The 22,387-nt window shown below is 37.6% G+C and overlaps 1 protein-coding gene across 6 annotated transcripts in view; it reads right to left on the bottom strand.

Annotated features, from left to right (window-relative positions):
- Nucleotides 1–22,387, bottom strand: part of LOC127165527 (UDP-glucuronosyltransferase 2A1) — a 196,047-nt gene that overhangs the window by 43,215 nt on the left and 130,445 nt on the right. The window contains exons 1-2 of one of the 6 annotated variants that reach the window (XM_051110249.1): nucleotides 1,872–2,643; nucleotides 951–1,099 (exon numbers count right to left, since the gene is read on the bottom strand). The exons of 3 other annotated variants lie outside the window; for them this stretch is intronic. In XM_051110249.1, the coding sequence (XP_050966206.1) occupies nucleotides 951–1,099; nucleotides 1,872–2,586 (864 nt within the window). In that variant the 5' untranslated portion in view covers nucleotides 2,587–2,643. Of the gene's footprint in view, nucleotides 1–950; nucleotides 1,100–1,871; nucleotides 2,650–22,387 lie in introns of those variants that run through there. 2 more of the 6 variants (XM_051110245.1, XM_051110248.1) reach the window with 2 other exon arrangements.

The raw sequence follows: 22,387 nt of genomic DNA on the forward strand, positions 1-22,387 counted from the left end.
ATGACATAAGAGGGAACCCGCGATGAATCAAACATCAAATAAAGCGAAATGACATGGAACAAAAAATAGTAAATTGTCATCAGGTGCCATGTTCAATATAGCTGCATTTTAGAGACCTATAATCAGTTAAGTCAGTTAAAATGCATGAGAGATGTAAAAAAAGTTTTATATTTTTTTCTTATTTAGGGTCTTATCTAGCGAAACGATCAGTTATTTTCATTTAAAAAAATACAATTTAAATACTTTTTATTCTCTTTCTCTCCCTGAACTCTGTGTATTCTGACTCAAGACAGTTAGGGTATGTTGAAAAACTCCAGTCGTATTTTCTCCCTCAACTTCTAAAATCATTTCAAAATCATCCTACATCGCTGCAGAAGTACCGACCCAGTCTTTGCAAAGTGAACATGCAAGGAAGCTCAAACGCCGTCTAACAAAAAAAGTAAAACAGCGATATGGGACGATTTTGAATTTGAGGGAGAACATGTAATGGGAGTTTTCCAACATACCCTAACTGTCATGAACCTGAAAAAAACATAGTTCAGGCAGAGGAAGACAAGAAGAGCGTTTGACATTAAAAGTATATAAATGGTATTATTTTTATGAAAATGACCGATCGTTTCGCTATATGAAGAAAACAACTGAAGTTTTTTCCTCAGAAAACATCATTTCTTTAGAACTGAAGAAAGAAAGACATGAACATCTTGGATGACAAGGGGGTGAGTACATTATCTGTAAATTATTGTTCTGGAAGTGGACTTCTCCTTTAGTTATGAATCCTGCTGAAGATACAGCAGAGTCTCCTGGTCTTTGCTTTTGAGTTTCCTACATGAGTTACATGTTACATGATCTATTCAAGCAGGGATTGATGCAATGTTTTAAAGCAAAAATGTGAAGGCATCAAAAATATTTCAGAAGAGCACATATTTTAAAATAGATGGAAAAGTCATTACCTTTGACAGAGGCTTGGCAGGTTTGCAGTGCAGTCCTCCAACAAATTTAAAATTAGGCATGAATGGACGTGGATACTCAAAATCCCAGTAAGTTCTGATCAACCAGATGTCAGCTTTTCCCATGGTCTCACACATTGTTATGGGTTTGCCTGTGACATAAGCAAAAAAAAAAATAATGCTACTTGCTGATTTACAGCCTGTTAACTATTCAGATTTTTTGCTTTCTTTTGATTTATTTACAGCAGTCACAATTCTGACTTTTTTCTTACAATTGCAAGTTTACAATTTACAATTTGACCTTTTTTCTCAGTATTGCCGGATAGTCCAAAATTGCGAGTTACAAAGTCAGAATTGCATGATAAAACCTTGCAGTTGCAAGAAATAACAACTGCAAGAAAAAAAGTCAGAATTGCAGGTTTATATCTTGCAATTCTGACTTTTTTTCTGGCAGTTGTAAGTTGACATCTTGCAATTGTGCCTCTTACTTTTTTCTCACAATTAGTTTATCTCTCACAATTCTCAATTTTTTTTCTCAGTTGCCAGTTTACAACTCTAAGCTCTGACTTTTTCTCTAAATTGTGTGATATAAACTCGCAGTTGTGAATTACAAAGTGTATAATATTCTGACTTTTTTTGAGTTTATATCTCACAATTCTGACTTCTTTTATCAGAATTTTGAGGTACAAACTTACGATTTGAGTTATAGCGTCCAATTATGATGAGAAAATGACGAATGCGAGTTTATACTTCACAATTTTGATGTCATTTTTCTGAATAAAGTTAAGCTAATTAATGTCTTCAAAATGTATACAAAGTTTTTTTTTAATATTTATATTTCACCACTTTGTGCGCCATAAAGGTTAAATAGCATCTAGAAAGAGACTACAGCACAATTTAAAAAAATAAAATAATAATAATTACCCCATATTTCAGTGTAAATTGGATCAAATGTAAACTTCATGTTCAGTCGGAACATAGTCGTGTGTATGATGTAGAGAAGCATGTTTTCAACTCGCTCTGTGAAGCTCATATGGTCGGTGAGGTGATCCTGTATAGCAATCGCAGGAACGTAGGACGGTGGTGCAGGCATCTGACCGCAAAGCCGCTCGAAAGTATAAGCAAATGTCAAGCGCAGCGACAGAACATGCGGGATATTCAAAGTGTGTGCCATCAAGTCTGTGCATGGCATCATTGGATCAGAAAAAAGCACGTCATAATGAGATTCACGAAGCGTGTGTAAGAGATCCTCATTGTAAAACATGCCCTTGCATATATCATCAACGAGTGCCATGAAGTTGTTCATCACTCGCCAGATGTTGAACACTGTCTCATATTTGTTGGCTGTGTCATTCATCCAGAGATGAATAAAGTCATTCCACACAGCACTGGCCTCTTCTTTCTTCGTATTGACTTCAAACACGTTGAAATCGAAGCGCTCCTTCCGTGTGTGTGGTACAGTAGGTGACGAAGAACTGACCAGAACCGTCACACTGTGGTTACGATCGACCAGTGCGTCAATGATCGCACGCATGTTGTGCCAGTGGCTGTACTCGCCTGGCAACACCAAAACCTTGCCAGCATGACCAACCTCTACTCCACACAGCAGTACAAACACAAATAAAGTCCCAGAAATCATGGTAAAGTATATCTGCTTCTGGTTAAGTGCAGTGTGATCTGGGGAATGAGGATTCAAATGTGTAGGCTATGTGCACAACAGGATTTGGGCAAAGGTCTTGTTTCATTGTGGAGGTCATTTGCACTTTGTCCTCAATAACTAAAGCTATTTTACCAAGAGATAATGAATACTGTTGACTTAAACTTTCACTCACACTTGTGTCAAAAGTGAACAAACACCTGAAATGTAACTTTTTAATATGATATATATATATATATATATATATATACACACACACACATAATATTTTTGCAATATTTTGCAAAATTATAGTTTTCTAATATTTTTATATTATGTTTCAATTAGTTATGGCAGTATTTCGTGTTACAATACAGACAATGGCTTTAAAATCCCTTTTTAAATGTCAGATTAGATCTTGTGGGAGTAAAGAAAAAAAAAGAAAAACATTTGCAATTCCACGGATTAGCCACTAGATTCCTATATAGCTCTATATAAAAGGCCTATACATTCTCTAGTTGTTTTAAAGGGGTCTTTAGATGCCCATTTTCCACAAGTTGATATGATTCTTTAGGGCCTTAATGAAAAGTCTATAATATACTTTGGTTAAAAATTCTCAGTGGTTGTGTAAAACAACACCCTTTTTACCTTGCCAAAATCAGCTCTGCAAAAATCATCTCATTCTGGTCGAGGCTGCTTTAAATGCAAATGAGCTCTGCTCACTCCGCCCCTCTCTTCTCTCTGTGGAGAGACAAGCCTGTTTACTTTAGCCGCATGTTGCCGCTAAACTTGCTAACTAGCACATTATTAGGAAAGGCGATCGCAAAGATTCATAAAAAAACCTTATACTCACTTCTGCTGTAAGTGAAGCTGCATCATGAATGATTCGGGCGAACATAGACGGATATATGTAGATCGGGAGGCGCATTCCCTTCACAAACAAACATAATCCACTGCATCTTCAGCAGCTCAGATGTCGGGAGTAAATGACGACCACAATGTTCATTATTACATCCAGCAACACAACACCTCAATCGGAGATATTATTGTCTAACTTACATCACTGCTCCGGCATCCAAACATGGACTGTTACAACTGATCTCAGGTAAGACATTCATGTCAATCAACTATGGTGGTAACGGCCTCTGTGGGTGTGACGCCACACCGACAGGCATCTGAGAACAGCTCGATTTGAAAAAGGGGATATTATTTTTACAGATTAATTAAAAACCACTGCATGGATTTTTACAATTACAGGGTATATTTGACATTAATCACATTAATGTTCAAACAGCATGTAAAAATGAAGTTAGCAGCAAACAGCAGCAAAGCAACCCCAAAACATCTTTGACCCTCCACCATGTTTGACTGTGTTCTTTTTTTTGAAGGCCTCATTTCTCTTTCTGCACACAGTGCAATGATGTCCTTTACCAAAATGCTCTACTTTTGTCTCATCTGTCCACAGTACGGTCTCCCAGAAGGATTGTGGTTTTGTGACATAAGTTTTGGCAAACTCCAGTCTTGCTTTTTTATGCAGTGGTGTCCTCCTGGGTCTCCTACCATAGCGTTCTTTTCATTCAGATGGCGATGGATAGTGCGAGCTGACACTGTTGTACCCTGTGTCTGCAGATCAGCTTGAATTTGTTTGGAAGTTAATCAGGGTTCTTTACCCACCATTCCAACAATCCTTTGTTGTAATTTTTCGTTTTGCTCTTCCGTCCACGTCCAGGGATGTTAGCAACAGTGCCATGGGCTGTAAACCTCTGGATGATATTGTGCACAGTGGACACAGGAACATTAAGATCTCCGGAGATGGACTTGTAGCCTTGAGATTGTCCATGTTTTTCCACATTTTTTCTCTCAAATCCACATACAACTTTTTACACTTCTTTCTTTTCTCCATGCTCAGTGTGACACACAACACAAAGGCTGAGTCGACTTTTCTCCATTTTAACTGGTTGCAAGTGTGTTACTTGCCACAGGTGTGTCTAAATACAAATTACAGGAGCATCACATGCTTGAAAAGCAATTATTTCTTACAGTTTTGACAAGGTGGCAATCATTTTGTCCAGTACATTTTTGAGTTCTGTGTGAAATTTTATTGAGTTTGACTTTTCTTCTCTGTTTTTTTGTGTTGTTGCAGTGCAAACAAAAAATAAGCACGTGAATACCAAAACATTTGCAATTGGAACAATTTTCTGAGAGAAGGGTTGCATTTTCTGTAACCCCTTCCTTGGTGTGTGTGTTTTTACTGCATTGTGGCTGAATTATTGATTTTATTATTAAATGTATTCAAAAATAAAAGTAATCAGAGTTTCAGAGTTTTTTTCCCGGTCTTAAATGACCGAACAACACCATAGAGTTAAAAATGATTAGTGTTAACAATGTGTTGCTCTTAAATCTCCACATGATCTCATTGAGTTATTCTCTTATTATGTCTACCTTGTACCATGTCATTAAAGTTTGGTTAAAGACTGTTCTTGAATTACCAGCTGATTAATATATTTGACTAAAATATATATTTAAAAAATTAAAATCTAGTTAACACTAGAATAGTTGCCTAGTCTTTTGCAAAAATAGAAATAAACTGTTACTCTTTGGAAGCATGTTGTCTTACATCTAAAATAATTTGAACCAAATGAAAAAATCTTAATCAAACATGACATTTTTAAGTAGGTAGACTGTAAAGACTGAAATACTATTTTCATGAAAAACATACTTCACTAAGCTTTTTTCTTCATTAATCCTTCGAAAATTAATTTTTAAAGTTTACATCCACAAATTTTACAGAGTCTCATAGATGGTAGTCGTTTAATCGCACAACTGACCATGACAAATTGTCACATATTTGTGTTCCGTTCATATTCACACAGAAACGCAAATAAAAGCGGATGTAAGGCTTCAAGACTCTCTCAATCTGTTTTCTCACAGGTGTGAACTTTGCTCCAAACACAGGGTGTTTATCGATTATACTCGATTATACTGTCACACAATGCATTTATGCATTTCCTCAGCATAGTAATTTACTGTATATGACTGCAAATCATTTAAGTTTTCACTAACAAATATAAATCATGTAATAAATCATAAAATATGTTTTGCTTTTCTCCAGAGCTAAAACATGTATCCTCCACTTGGTGCACTATACTAGAAAAAAATTCTTCAGTATACTTCTATTTCAGATTTTACAGTGCCTAACTAGAGCCAGAAAACATTTGGTTTATTGGTTTATTAAAAGTCATCAATTCATTATCAACCATTTTATTACCATCCTTTAAGCATCATGCACTGGCAAAGCAGAAAAATTGGTTTAAAGTGACATTCCTGGCTTAAACCGATATCACCTTTGCATTTATATTGGAACATATATGCCATATTGTGACGTTTGTTAAGTGCTGTAAGCAAATTCCTGTTCCAGTTTTGTAACCCTGTATGATCAAGAAGAGGCAGCTTCAAAGAATGGAGTGAAAGAAGAGCAATGGGGTGGAACATTGGACAAGTTAGGATGTCACTGGGTACGGAGCACGACTCCGTCCTGCAAACACACTTTTCTCCTCCTGATGAATTTAAAATCAGGATAGATGGGGTTTTGACATTATTATTTAAGAATAAAAATGTACCCATTTACTCACCCTCACATCATTCTAAACCCCAAATTTAATTTTCAAATGAAAACAACTATCCCTTTAAAGGAATAGTTCACCCAAAAATGAAAATTTGCAGAAATTTACTTACCCAAGGTGTACAATTAAGTTGAAGTCCACTGGTGAACTGCAGCACATGCACACAGACCAGTGGAGTTTTGGTTTATAATTTAAATTAAAGGACAGAACTATAACGCATGAAACACTCAAATTTCTCAGGATTACACTGACTGCTGAAAGAAGCAAGTTCTGTTAAACATTATTCATAAAACTACACAAGAATGTGCTTGTGATAAATTCAGAGGCAAATGACTATGTTTAAGGATTGGTTAAACTGGACATTAGAAAAACAAAGAGCAATTTGCATGTGGATCTGAATGTACAGTGCAGACAGAGTTGACTGTAGTGCACATCAGTGAGTTCACACAGTAAAAACATCAGTTCATATGCTAGAGAAGAGATACACACAGTAAAACCACAGACTGCACACGATTAAACCAAATTTAAACAGATTACCTGTTAAACAAACGCCCTCTACTGGAGACACTTGAGACACAACGTAGTTAATAGGGCTACAAAAAGTCATTTACTAAAGTCATTGGTCTTACATATCTATTATATGTATACAATTGTCATTTTAAACCTTACAGAAATAGTAACAGTAACTCATATCAATAATATGAGCATGCATACATACAGCAAAAACACATTTTTATTTTTTTTAAATGATTTAATTGAACAAATATACTGTATAACATTTTGCATTATGTATATTTAAAAAAAAACACAGAGATAAAGCATTTTTTATTAATTTATAACGTATTTAATTTATCACAATATTCTGACAGACTTTGGTTGTGTAATATTTTATTTTATGTATTATATATAAAATAAACGGGAATCGTTAAGAAAGTTATGGAGGAGGAGGAGAGGAAGGAGGAGAAGAGGAGGAGGAGGAGGAGAAGGAGAGGAAGGAGGCAGGGAGAGTCAAGGAGAAAAGAAAGAGTAAGAAGTGGTGGCAGAGGCTTCGCTCTTTCTTCAGAGCTGCCAAAAAAAACATTCAAAGAGCAGCTCAGGTCAGGGAGAGGTGGAGCAGCAGCAGCAGGATGATGATGGAGAGAAGAGGAAGGTGGCATGGGCTGGAAGAAGTAGTGATGGTAAATGACACATCCATCTTATGAGAACATTGTAAATGTAAAAAGATGTAAAACTATCAGTCCCTTATACACAATATCAAAAACACACATCAGTACACATAAGCATGATCTGATCTTTACTCTGACATGTTAAAACATTACTGTTATATGTCTTTATGTACTAATGTATGTTACAACTACAAATACTGGTAACACTTTACAATATGGTTCCATTATTAAATGTTAATGAAATAACCAACATGAACAATGTCCGTTTAATAAAGTATTTATTAATCTTTGTTTTTGTTAGTTAATGAAAATACAGTTGATCAGTGTTAGTTTGTTAATTCACAGCATTAACTGATGTTAACAAGCACAACTTTTGATTTTAATCGTGCATTAGTTAATGCTGAAATAAACGAACTAAAATAAATGCTGAAGAAGTATTGTTCATTCTTAGTTCATGTTAACTAAAGTAGTTAACAAATTAAGCTTACTGTCAAATGTTACCAAATATTCAATATAGTCTCTATAAATTAAATAAAATACAGTCATTAAAACTAGTCATGTATGAAAATGAGTTTAAATGATTTTAGAATAAATACAGCATCTCACATCACAAGACACTGATCTCATGTGAAATTTTGTTATTTTATCTTTTAATAGACTACATCTTCAGCCGCTACTCTGTGGGCGATCAGCTGGGGAAAGGTGGATTTGGTGTGGTGTATGAAGGGAGACGCCTGGAGGATGATCTTAAAGTAAGTGAACATTTAATATTTTAATATTAATAACACATTACTAAGCTAGCAAAGGTTTTATCCTCTAAATCCTTTTAATGTATCTTAAATAATAATGTTTTTTTGTTTTGTTTTTCAGGTGGCTTTGAAATACGTCACTAAGACCGAGGACATGGAATGTATAGACATTGTAAGTACACTGCACTATATTAAAAAAAATTATATTATATATTAATCACAAATTAAATTAACACTTTATTTGAGAAACCACCCACATGTAAGCATCATAAAAACTCAATTCCTCTAGCCCGATTATCCAGATCGCCCTCACCTTCCTGGCGAACAAAGGTCGCAGAGTGCCAGAAATCATCCGGCTGCTGGACTGGACGGACCACCCTGACCACTTCGTCATGGTCCTCGAATGTCCCTCTCCCTGTGAAAATCTAGTAGAGTTCATGAGGCGTCACGGTGGAAGCCTCGACGAACACACATGTGCTGCCTCCGCAGAGTGCTCCACTGTGACGTCAAACTGGAGAACCTACTGATAAACAGGGAGACATCCGAAGTCAAGCTGATTGACTGATTGGTCACTAGGGATTGTGATGTTTGTCATGTTGTGCGGACATTTCCCTAGTGACTTTGACCTGCACCTGCTGCAGTACAAGCGCTGGTCCAAACCTGGCCTGTCAAAAGGTGAGATCTTCATCACAAAAAAATTAATAATTCAGAATCATATAAAACATCTCACAGCTTAGAATAACATGATCAAATAGAGCAGATGTGTAAGATAATGAACTAATGTCCTTCCCGTCTTCTTGCACAGAATGCTGTGACCTCCTCAGTACTTTCCTGAACGAGAAGCCAATCCGGCGAATTGGCTTGGGGCAAATCTGGTCCCACAACTGGTTTTAGGTAGAGAACTGTAGATCAGCTAAAAAGAATTACAGGTAATATCCTCATGGGAAGAAATTGTGAAGTCACATTTGTTTTCTGTTTCAGGTCGTCTCATATGACCACTCCAGTTGGCGTCTCTCATGCAGCTTTGCGTCTTGCGGGCTGCAGCGGGAGACGCTTCCATCCCTCCTCTCGCCTTTGCGTCTTGCGGGGCGAGCAAGCCTTGTGTAGCGTCTTGCACCTTAGCTTGAGGAAGCAGTATTTGCATCTGGCAGTACTGCTTCCGGGAGGGATGTGTACATATTGTATATGTATGTACATACTTCTTTTGGTTGCCCCTCTTTGTTTGTCCCATCATGACCACTCCATTCCTGAGGTTCCTGTCACAGCATGCCAGAGCTCTCAGTCTTCACCACCACAATGACAGAGCTCCCATTCTCTGCCACCATGCAGGCCAACTGCTATGGCTCCTCCACATCTGCCATAGGCACCCCAACGGTGTCATTGCCTCCTAAGTCCAGAGTCATCCTGGGCTCCAATTTACCTGTCATCCCCATATAAGCCCAGAGGTTTCTGTCATGGCCACCTGGTTCCAGATACTCCAATCATTACTGCTTCAGAAGTTCAGGTGATGAGGTTTATCCACAGACAGAAACCAAAGCATCTCACTTCAAAAGCTCCCATCTCAGCCACTCAGGTCTCCAAGCTCCCATCTGTCATGGCCCCAGATTAAACCAACTTTAATGCATTCTTAATTTCAACAAATGATTAAGAAATGAAATGAGTTTCAAAATGTTCAGTTAATAATAATAATAAAAAAAAGTGTCTTAAAGTGTCTACTTTACAAAAAAAAAAAAAATAAATAAATAAAAAAAAAAAAAATATATATATATATATATTTTTTTTTTGTTTTTTGACCAATTTTGTTTTTTAAATGACACACAGGACATGCAGTCTTATGCAGGTAAGTGTTCTAGAAAAAGTTGTGTTTTTCTACATTACGGAATTGTTCACAGTTCAACAGTATATAGTCAAATATTATTTATGAACTACTATTATATATGACAGATTACAAATTGTAACCAAATGCTGATTTTCAGATAAGAAAACAGTTGATTGCATTGCAATAAAAGTCTCCAACAGTAGTCTTAGGGATGTGATGCATCAGGAATAAGTACTAGAACAAGAAAACAAGACACAATCAACGTTTAGTATAAAGCACACTTAATGTATACATACAACTCATGAAAAAACAGGTTTAAGACATAAAGTTGAGGTCAAAAGTTTACATACACTTTTTGGAATCAGCAAAATGTTAATTAATTTACAGAAATAAAAGGGATTATACAAAATGCTTGTTTTTTTATTTAGTACTGACCTGAATAAGATATTTCACATAAAAGGCATTCACATATAGTCCATGTTGGTGAAAAATTCATGAGAGTGGTTTTTGCATGCTTGTGTGATAAACTTGTGTGTAATGTATGGGAAAAACAGCAGGTGGTAAAGTGCTGATCAGACTCCTCTGTAAAAGGGGCCTCTGTGCCATATAGGGAGTGACTGAGGATTGGGGACCCCACAGCCGCCATAAGGGTGACCTTGGGGGTCAGAGAAAGCATAAATATGAGCAGAGAATGCTTAGAAGGGATGATCTATAGAGCTGTTTTTTCTCTCCTTATATGTGAGCACCTGCTGTTTTTAGTTTGTAACCTTGGGTGTGCAAAGAGATATAAAGCGGAGGTGATAACTCCCTCCTTTGTCACACTCAGCAGGGCGCTGTATCTGTTTGACTGTGAACCTTTCTTGCAAGAAATAAACCTTTAAAAGCAGCTGCGCAATTTGTCTTTATTGACCGAGAGCAAGATTTTTGCCATAACATCCACAAGAGAAAATAATAGTTGAATTTATAAAAATGACCTTCAAAAACAAATGCTTGATTCTTGAAGGAGTCATCGGATGCAAAGTTCACTTTTACATGTTGTTTGAATATAAATGTGTGTTGGCAGTGTGTGTACAAATCTACCCTATAATGATAAAAATCCACCCAGTGTTTTTTATTAAATCTGTAAATATGATTTCCCCTTTTTCAAATCATTTCTCAGCATCTTGTCTGTGTGACGACACACAGACAGAGGCCGCTCCCACGATAGTTGATTGACAGGCCGTCTTACCTTAGACCCACCTGAAATGAGCAGTTGTTTTGATCAGGGGCATAGACAAGAATATCTCAGATTGAGCGATTGAGGTGTTCTGTTGCTGGATGTAATAATGAACATAGTGGTGGTCATTTACTTTCAACCTCTGAACCGCTGAAGATGCAGTGGATTACATTTGTTTGTGAAGGGAATGCGCGTCCGATCTAAACATTCGTGATGCAGCTTCACTTACAGCAGAAGCGAGTATAAGGTTTTTTTTTTTTCTTTTTTTAAATTAATCTTTGCAGTGGCCTTTCCTAATAACATGCTAGTTAGCAAGTTTTGTGGCTAAACGCAGCACGCTTAGAGTTTGAGCTCCATCAAGTTAAGTTCTTATTGTCTATTTTTCAATCTAAAATCAATTTTATACACCATCATTTTCGTTTCTTATAACGTGTGAATATACCCCCTGTTGTATTTTACAACTAAAACAACTGGATTGCCTTGTTATCACTAGTTTTGTTTTGATTTCCCGAGCTTATAGCCTGTTAGCAGCGTGGTTGCCGCTAATCTTGCTTGCATTGTTTACACACTATTTACACACATTACCGTTTTGTTTACTCACTGTTACTTGCTTTCAGAGATGGGAACTAATCAGTTACTGACAACATGATTTGGCTTGCGCGCGCTCCGCGTCTCCGGCAAACGGTTTCTATCAGAGAAATCAGTACGAGTGACTCGAGAATGGAGTGGATCAGAGAGGCAAAACTACTGACCTGTTCAGGACTTCAAGTGCAGGTTAGTTTAATCTGTAAATAGGCTACTGTAGCTTTGTATTTGTTTACTTATTTAAGTGCTAGCAACTCTTAGAAGTAGCCAGAGGATTAATAATAGCTACTGTAAACTAAACTAAATTAATTACTATCATCACTCAAAATACTGTATGCTAAAGAACATTATTATCTACTGTAAAGTTACAGTTGTAATTTAGCAAACACATGTTATAAGACATTGTTTTATAATCCTTTAGAGGGAGCTAGGGCAGATAACAACACAACCTTTACAACAATTTAAACCAAAAAGCATGGTAACTACAAATTAACTATGGTTTTGCTACACTAATGATAGACTAAACATGAAATTTGTGGTAAAATTACGGTTGTAAATTAATCGACCAACAAATATGGTAAATTTTGGAAAATTAATTCATGATAATGCAATAACATGTTTAAGATTAGATTTTTTTTCTGTAAAGATATTGCCATGATGTAATTATTGTACTAATTTTGATGTTTAGGCAATTTAGAAAATATAGTTTTATTAAATCTATAGTATTTAAGTCATTTTACAATAAAACAACACATGGTCATCATGTGATACCTTAAACTGAACTAAAGTAAAGTTATGTTATTGCAAACAGAATACAATGAGGTGGTTGTTTTGCAAGAAGGTGGAGACAGTTCTGTTCATAACAGTAGATGGCTGATGGGAAAAGGGACAGGTACAAGAAAATTACTGAAAAAAGCAGACACTTACAAAGTGAGATGCAGAGAGATGTCATGGAAAATGAAGAGACTGAAAAGGAAAATGGACATTAAGGTGCAGCTCAAGAGAGAACCTTTAATTATTTTGCACGGGCCCTAGCCTAAGGTTTTAAACCTTTAAATGTGATGGCCATACAAAATGAAGTGAATGGAATGGCCTGGATGAGTGTGAGATTTCCTGGCCTAAATTTCTTGTCCAAGTCCTGCCCTGTTCTACATAGTTGTTGTTCAGCATTGATACATTCATTAGCTAACAAAATTTTAAATATAAGTTATTTTGTATTAATGTTTCAATATGACTTGAAGTCCAGTTACCAGCGTGACACTAAAACAGGTAGTAGTAATGGGCACTTTTTCCTTAAGTACATGTCAGAGCTCATACTTCTTTACTTTAACTTGAGTTAAAAAGTGTAGTCAGTACTTCTACTCTAGTATTTTTAAACGTGAGTATCTGTACTTCTTGAGTGAAGGATGTGTTTACTTTTGCCATCTCTGCTTGCTTTAATGGCAAATTTGTGTCTACTTTTGAGTGCAGGTGAGGACACGTTCGAGGACATGTTAACCTACCTCCCGGGTAAGTTAAGTATACAGTGCGATACTAACACTCCCACCACCTCTACTCCGTGTGCTTCTTTGCACAGGTCCCGTGCACCCAGGATGCGATCTCTCCAGGTGTTCTTCATTCCGGTGCCATGACACAATGGACCCTGGGTGCAGCAGCAGCGGAAGACACGAGCCAGGCCCCTGTGTATACTGTGTATAGACCGCCAGGGCAGTATACAGATTTCCTAAAAGAATTTGCAGAATTCCTTTCAGAACTATTGATTAATTTTGATAAAGCGCTAATTGTCTGAGATCTTAACATTCACACTGATAACACAAACAATGTGTTAGGACTTGCGTTTACTGACCTAATAAACTCTTTTGGAGTCAAGCAAAATGTCACTGGGCCCACTCATCATTTTAATCATACGCTAGATTTAATTATATAGCATTGAATTGATCTTACTGATATAGATATTGTACTTCAAAGCGATGATGTTTCTGGACATTTCCTTGTATCGTGCGTGCTGCGTATCACTGATATTAACTATATGGCTCCGCGTTATTGTCTGGGCAGAACTATTGTTCCAGCCACCAAAGATAGATTCACAAATAACCTGCCTGATTGATCTCAACTGCTCTGTGTACCCATTAATACACACAAACTAGACAAAATGACTAGCAACATGAACACTATCTTCTCCAATACGTTAGAAGCTGTTGCCCCCATCAAATTGAAAAAAGTTAGAGAAAAAAGTACTGTGCTATGATACAACAGTATTACCCATTCTCTCAAGAAAGAAACTCGTAATCTTGAGAGCAAATGAAAAAATAGCTTGGATGTTTTTAGAATTGCATGGAAAAACAGTATGTTCAGATACAGACAGGCTTTAAAAGCTGCCAGGGCCGAGCATATCCGCAGACTCATAGAAAATAACCAAAACATCCAAGATTTTTATTTAGCACAGTGGCTAGATTAACAAATAACTAGACGCCACCCGATCTAAATATTCCCTTACAGTTTAATAGTAATGACTTTATGAATTTCTTCACAGATACAATAGATCATAGAACATCAAAAATACAAGTCTAATACATCAGCTTCTTTCACCACACTTTAGGGAACGAGGGTTACAGATAGTGGTGCAACGGATTACAAAACTCACGGTTCGGATCACTCACGGTTTCTGAGTCACGGATCGGACCATTTTTCGGCTCAGCAAAAAAGGGGATGAGTCAAATGTAATTTGCTTTCCATTTATTACAAGAACAGTATGGCAAGGAACTTTTGGTTTTTATCAAAAATAACTTAAATAAAATAAAATACAAAAATAAAATCAAGAAATAACCAGCTGAATAAATAAAATTTTAAAATAAATTTTTCAATACTTCAAAACTTCAGTGCAACAATTGAAAAACAACCTGAGACCTGAAAACAGACCGAATCTTATAACGACAAATTTTTTTTTCAAAAAGATGAGGATGTCTACATTCTCTGGGGAGAAAGTAGACCTCTTAGCAGTCACTATGTCACCTGCTGTGGAGAATACCCTCTCACTGGGAACTGAAGTGGCAGGCACAGCAAGGTAGTGTCTTGCCATCTTTGCAATGTGAGGGTATTTACACTCATTGTGTTTCCACCATGCCAGTGGATTACCACCATCCACTGGCAAACTGTACGACGCCACCTCCTCTTTGATTGTGTTGGAAAAACTTTTGTCTGTTTCTGACTCCTTCACAAAGGTATCCCCAAAAAGCTCTTCCATGGCAGACTTCTTTTGTGGAGGAGATGCATTTGGCTCTGTGTCTGCTCCAGTGGGTGTTGGCTCTGTGGCTTGACCCTGCAGAAAAAATTACTCAGAGTTATTTAACTATATTTCTTGTCATATATTTCATAGGCAATCAATAACATATGCCAGTAATATTCAAAATTAAGATCAATTATTCACATAAATAATAGTTAAAATATTTTACATATTAACTTAATTATATTAATATTAAATAATATGAATAATCTTATTATTTTTACCTCTTCAGTAGCCACAGTCTCACTTGTGAGATCAATGTATGTCTTCTCGCGTAGGGCTGGTTCTATGTAAGTCAGGGACTTGAACCTTGGATCAAGTGCAGTAGATCTGTGAAGATAATCTTGTATTTCAGGGGGGGTTGGTGTAATTGGAAATCAGGTCCCGTCTTATGGCAGCCTTAACATCTCTGATAATGCTGCTGTCTTCCTCATTTGCACACATGGATTGTAGAATCCTGGTTTTCAGAGGTAGGATCATGGACCCAGATGGTGCACTTTCAGTGCTCAATAGGGTCGTGACTGTTTTGAGAGGTTTGAATAGCTGGAGGACCTCCTCTGCCACTTTCACATCATCATCAGGCAAGGTGACAATGTCTCTGATATTTTTTTCAGTGTCTTTTCTGTCAGTGCAGAGTATACTGCTGCCTGCTGCTCAAGATAGTGCTCCAACATGTCATATGTGGAATTCCATCTTGTAGTGACGTCATGTATGAGCTTGAAAAAAAAGAAATACGAGCACTCCCATGAGGACATTTAGGGACGTAACACTCCCACCATTAAGAACAAACTTGTTTGTTAAAAAAAACAAAACAAAACAAAATCGTATACCAACTAAACTCTCGAAAGAGCATCAGCCAACACATTCTCTGAACCCTTCTTGTGTCTGATTTCCAAATTGTAGTTCTGGGCAATAAGAGCCCAATGCATTAAACGCTGATTGTGATTATACATTCGAGTTAAAAACACCAGAGGATTATGATCGGTATATACCACAATCGGAAGACTGCTGGAGCCTAGGTAAACTTCAAAGTGCTGTAGTGCAAGCAATAACGCAAGAGTTTCTTTTTCAATAGTTGAATAATTCAACTGATGTTTGTTAAATTTGCGAGAATAATAACTAATAGGATGTTTTATTCCATTCTCATCCTTTTGAATAAGAACAGCCCCAGCACCCACAGCGCTTGCATCAGCCTCCAGGTTAAATCTTTGTGTACAGTTAGGTGCCACCAAAACAGGCGCATTACACATCAGTGTTTTAATTGAATCAAACGCATGCTGACTTTCCGCAGACCATTTGTAAGTTTTAGACAGGCTAAGCAATGAAGTGAGAGGACTCACCACGGTCGAGAAATTCTTACAAAAGCTACGATAATAGCCTCCCATACCCAAGAACCTCTGTAACTCTCTATGGGTAGTAGGAACTGGATATTCTACTATGGCTGTAACTTTGGCTTCTACTGGTCTCACTTGGCCCTGACCAACCTCCTTACCAAGGTAAGTGACAGTTGCTTTGCAAAATTCACATTTTGCTAGATTAAGTGTTAAATCTGCTCTAGCAAGTCGTTCAAACACAGTCTTTAACAAACAAATGTGTTCTGTCCAACTCAGTGAATACAACACCAGATCATCAAGATATGCTGTGCATTTTGATACATCATATAAAACTATATCAACGAGATGTCAAAAAGTTGCTGGAGCGTTTCGAAGCCCGAAAGCCATCACCGTATATTGGAGGAAATTATCTGGGGTTACAAAGGCTGAAATCTCTGAAGCTTGTGAGGTGAGTGGAACTTGCCAGTATCCTTTTAGCATATCAAGCTTGGTAACAAAACGAGCAGAACTGATGTTATCTACACAATCCTCCATTTGAGGCAACGGATAAATGTCTGAAACAGTCACAGCGTTTACCTTATGGTAATCTGTGTAAAATCTGAAAGTGCCATCGGGTTTGGGAACAAGGAGGCAAGGGGAACTCCAAGGACTACAACTGGACTTGGCCAAACCATTTTTCAGCAAATACTTTACCTCTTGCCGCATAACAGATCTCTTCATTAAATTTACATGGTAAGCATGTTGTTTAATAGGACGAGCTCCATTCACATTAATATCGTGTAGCAAGACATTTGTTTATGTAGGAACGTCACAAAACAAGCATTTAAAATCAGAAATTACCTTTATAATGTCTTTTCTCTGATCCACAGTCAAATGATTAAGATACGAGTGAAGATCTTCTAAAATCTCTGAATTGCCTAACCTAGCACACTGCTGAAAAGCATGGCGAAGCACCACACCATCTGTGTCCACACCCGAGATACCAGGAGATGACGTCAGATCCACGGCTATCGCCACAGAAGTGACAGCGGGCCCTGCAGTCTGTTCCTCAACACTTGCCGTTGGCGACTCTCTAGTATGATAAGCTTTTAACATGTTTAGATGACAAACACGGGTTTTTCGTTTTCGATCAGGTGTGTACAACACATAATCCGTTTCACTCATTTTCTTTTTCACAACATGGGGACCAAAGAAACGAGCAGACAAAGATGCTCCTGGGACAGGTAACAACACAAGCACTTCGTCACCAGGTTGAAACGGCCGCGCTACCGCTTGTTTATCATATCTTTCTGAGCATTAGCCAGCGATTCTCGAGCTAGTGACCAAGCAGTATGAAAATGATTTCGAAAATTGCTCACATAATCTAGTATACTACTATTTGAATTTGAATCAGGCGTTAAAATCCATTCTTTAAGAACTTTCAGCGGACCTCTAACTTGGTGTCTAAACACAAGTTCGGCTGGGCTAAAACCAAGAGATTCTTGAATGGTCTCTCTGACAGCAAACAGAACTAAGGGAACTCCCTCATCCCAATCTTTAGCAGTGTCCTGACAGTATTTCTTAAACAGCACACGTATCGTTGTTCTGTAGACAAAAGAAATGCAATGAAAGCAGAAGTGGAGTATTTGTTGCAGAATAACTTTGCAAAATTTAGTCAGAGTCCGTGGAGCTCCCCTTGTGTCTTGGTTCCTAAACAATACGGCTGAGTCAGATTTTGTACCGATTTTCGGAAGGTGAATGCGGTGACTGTGCCTGCTTCTTTCCCATAGGTCGAAGATTGCATTGACAATCGTGGGACTGCGCAATATATTACGAAGCTAGATCTTTTAAAAGGATACTGGCAAGTCCCGCTAACGCTGTGTGCATCTGATATTGCTGCTTTTGTTACACCAGATCATTTTGCTCAGTATACCAGGATGGCTTTCGCGTTGTGGAACGTGCCCGCGACTTTTCAGCGTTTAATGCAGTTAGTCTTAAAAGATGTCAAATAGTGTAATGTGTACTTGAATGACGTGGTGATTTATTCTTCCACTTGGACTGAGCATATGGCAATGTTACAGACTGTTTTTAGTCGATTTTCTGCTGCTTCTCTCACTCAAAAAATGTGAAAAATGTGAATTTGCGAAAGGCCACTGTTACTTACTTAAGTAAACAAGTTGGCCGTGGTAAGGTGCGTCCAATAGATGCTAAAGTGACTGCCATTCTGTCTTATCCCGTTCCTATAACGCGGCGGGAGTTACGGTGATTCTTAGGAATGGCCGGGTACTATAGGTGCTTTTGTAAAAACTTTTCTACGATCGTGGCACCTTTGACAGCTTTGTGTAATCCTAAAACACCTTTCTGTTGGTCTGACGTGTGTCAACATGCTTTTCTTTGTGCTAAGTCTCTTCTTTGCAGTGCCCCAGTGTTGTCGTCACGTGATCTTGCACGGCCGTTCACTTTAGAGGTGGATGCGAGCGCGACTGGAGTGGGAGCTGTCCTTTTGCAAGATGGTGCTGACGGGCTTTCCCATTCTGTGTCTTACTTCTCCACTAAGTTCAATCGGCACCAGTTGAAGTATTCAACCATTGAGAAGGAGACACTTGCGATGTTGCTTGCTTTACAGCATTTTGACGTTTACCTGGAGTCTGCATCTGTGCCTGTTGTGGTTTTTACCGAACACAATCCGTTGGTTTTCTTATCAAGTATGTATAACCATAATCAGCGCTTAATGCGTTAGGCTTTGATGGCCCAGAAATACAACTTGGAGATTAAGCACAAGAAAGGTAGTGATAATTTTGTTGCAGATGCACTTTCGCGAGGATAATGTGTTGTAGTTAAGTTTGTTGGATTTCTTAGGTGCACTCTACTAAAACCTTTTTCTTTTAGGTAGGGGAGAGTTACGGCGCTTTGATCGGTGTCTTATTTACTGTTTGTTGCCCCTCCCTTGTTTTTTTTGGCGTCTCACCATCTCTATGAGTGCGTACGTGCTCTCTCTCTCTCTCTCTCTCTCTCTGTCTCTTGTTTCCTCTTTAGGTGGACGCACCTGTTGGTTGTTGTGAGGCTGATTAAGGAGATACTAGTTAAAAGACGCCTACGGGGAGGAGAAAAGTAGAGATGACTGATTCTTGTGGGCCAGCCAGCAAACAGCTTTTTTTGTTTTGTTTTATTTCTTGTCTTTTTTGTTTTTGTTTCCTTTTTTTTTTGTGTTGTCCATTATGTTAAATTGTTACTTGGTTGATAACTTTGTTAATGTCATTATACGTCGAGTGAGTGAATAAACAGACTTGAATAGTGACACTGTTTACTTGTTCATGTTACACATTCTTTCTTTTCTCGAGCCATTTTAATGAGAGGTTATAACAGACATACATACACACATATAATTATATATAATAATAATTATAATTGTAGTGTGAAATAATAAAAACATTAATCCTTATTTCTCTGAAATTCACATTTTTGTATTTGAAACTGTAATGTAATTTTTATTAGATAGATATAGATTTCAGCTATGTGGTTTCTAGGGTGTACCTTGTCTCTAGACGATTTGACTGTAGAGTCAAGTCAGCTGTGATGTAATGAACTGTAAAGCTCATGAACGGGGTCATGGTTGAGCTGGACCACATGTCTGTAGTAGCAGAATTAAAAGGAATCTGTTTCAGATCTTTGACAATATCTTCCTTCACTTCATTATACAAATTCGGTATTGCAGTTTGGAAATGTATGTTTTCCTAGGCAATTCATACTTGTTGTCGAAGTTCTGCAGCATTTCATTAAATGCCATTAAATGTACCATGTAACACTATCTGTCAGTGTGTGCCATTTGGTTGTGGATGCCTTGCAACCTTCAGCAAATTCAGTAGGATGATGCGTCTTTAGATGGTTTCCAAGATTTGTGGTGTTGGCACCTTTCACTGGTATTTCTCTTTTACATATTCGACACAGTGCTGTGTCAACGTCTTTTGGCCATCCTTTTTTGTCAGGTTTAAAACTAAAATGTGCCCAGACAGGAGCCATAGTTTTTAGCGATATTAAGTCCATCTTTGCTGTGCAACAACGATATGGCTCAGTGATGCAAAACAAAAAAAGCATGAGGATTCTTATTCAGCAGCCTTGCCTGAACACCCTTGTGCTTGCCTTTCATATTGGCGCCGTTGTCGTAGGCTTGACCTTGGCAGTCATCAAACTGAAGATTGTGTTCTTCCAGCTTTTCAAGAATCAGCTTTGGCAAGCTTTCACCCATGGTTACTTCAGGTACATAGAAACCAATGAAATGTTCCTTGATCTCTGAATGTCATTGAGACTGACTGTTCGTATGATAACAGACAATTGCTCTTGATGGCTAACATCAGGGGTGGAATCCAGTATGATTAAAAAGTATTTGGCAGCTTTAATATCTGTTCTTTTTTTTTTTTTTTACGTTGCCACTCATTGCTGCAATTAATTCATTCTGAATGGTCTTCCTCAAGTAGTGTGGTTGCTTACAAGCAGCACATTGTGCCCTTGCAAAATGTTGCTGCTGCATCACAGGATCAAACTTTGCTAAGAGTTCTACACTGTAAAAAACAATTTGTTGCATCAACTTAAAATAATTTGTAACCTGGCTGCCTTAAAATTTTAAGTTCAGTCAACTCAAAAAAAAAGTTTATTCAACTTGAAATGTTAAATTATACTAAGTGACAACTTAGATATTTGAGTTGAATCAACTTAAAATTTGAAGGCAGCTGGGTTACTTACCCATCTGTTAAGTTTAGCTAAGTTGTTACTTAGTACAACTTAACATTTCAAGTCAACTAAACTTATTTTAGTTGACTGAACTTAAAATTTTAAGGCAGCAGGGTAACAAATTATTTTAAGCTGACTCAACAAATTGTTTTTTATTTTTTACAGTGTACCTCTTTTAAAAAGTGACCTATGAGAAGAAAAGAACCTCCCTCCAACACCTCTTCTCAAACTCTAGAAGTGACATTTCCTGCATGTCTATTGTTCCCCTCCTTTTCAGACGAAACTCTAGCTCTTTCCATGCTACCAAATTGTACTCTTGGACAGAAAACAATTTGCAAAAGCAGAAGAGTGCATTGCTTTTAGGTGAATAGCTTAGCCAGCTTCTCCTAATTTACTCACCATTTACCAAGGTCATGTAAAAGTAATGGTGGTGGCATAATCTGTCATCTTCTCTTTTTGAAAATTTACAGTCAGATTTTGGTTGCACTGGACCTCTGTTTACTAAATTGGTTCTAACTGCACCCGATAAGACAGAGGGCCAGTCAGCTGGGTCAAGTGGTGGAACTTGGTGGACTGAAACATCTGCAGCAGGTGCCTCGGTTGAAGAGGTCTCTATAGCTTGAGAATCGGATGGGATTCTGAAGACTGAGGTTTTGCCTTAGGATCAGCATATGGCCCTGAAATACAATATAAGGAAATTAATGGACAATGTAATGATTGATTTTAATAGAGTAATGTATCCCCACTGCTGTGTGTGACACCCTGTATGTGTAGTCACAGGAATAAATAAATAAATAAATAATTTATTTAATGCATCTAATTATTTTATGGTGTTTCTGGATGTTGTTTCAAGTACTGTGATTATACTGAATCTTGTGGAATAACCCCGATGAACAGTAGAGGGAGACACTGTGCTGAACAAAGACTGTGGTTAAGGTGAGTCGCGGAGAAGAAGCCATTACAAGAGCGACTCTGTTAAAGAAAGCAGCACAACGGTGTCTGTCTTATTGTTTTATTTAAAAAGGTGGGTGAAGACTATCATCAAGGACATAAAACATGAAACAATGTGTTGAAAATGTGTCTACGTTGTTTAAGAGGGTAATATACACTTTCTGAGTAGAATTAAGATGCCTAATGGAGACGGTGCTTTGTTTATAAAAATGGCGTTTGAATCGCGCATGTCGCGACAGATCTGGTGTTAATATGATGAAATCTACATGATTAACAGCTCCATAATAATTTGAAGTTCATTTGGTTTAAGCTTTATAATTGGGTGTTTGTAACAGAAAGAGCGATGTATTTAGTAATCACTATTTGAGTTA

The sequence above is a fragment of the Labeo rohita genome, chromosome 5 (genome assembly GCF_022985175.1).
Source record: "Labeo rohita strain BAU-BD-2019 chromosome 5, IGBB_LRoh.1.0, whole genome shotgun sequence".
NCBI lineage: Eukaryota > Metazoa > Chordata > Actinopteri > Cypriniformes > Cyprinidae > Labeo > Labeo rohita.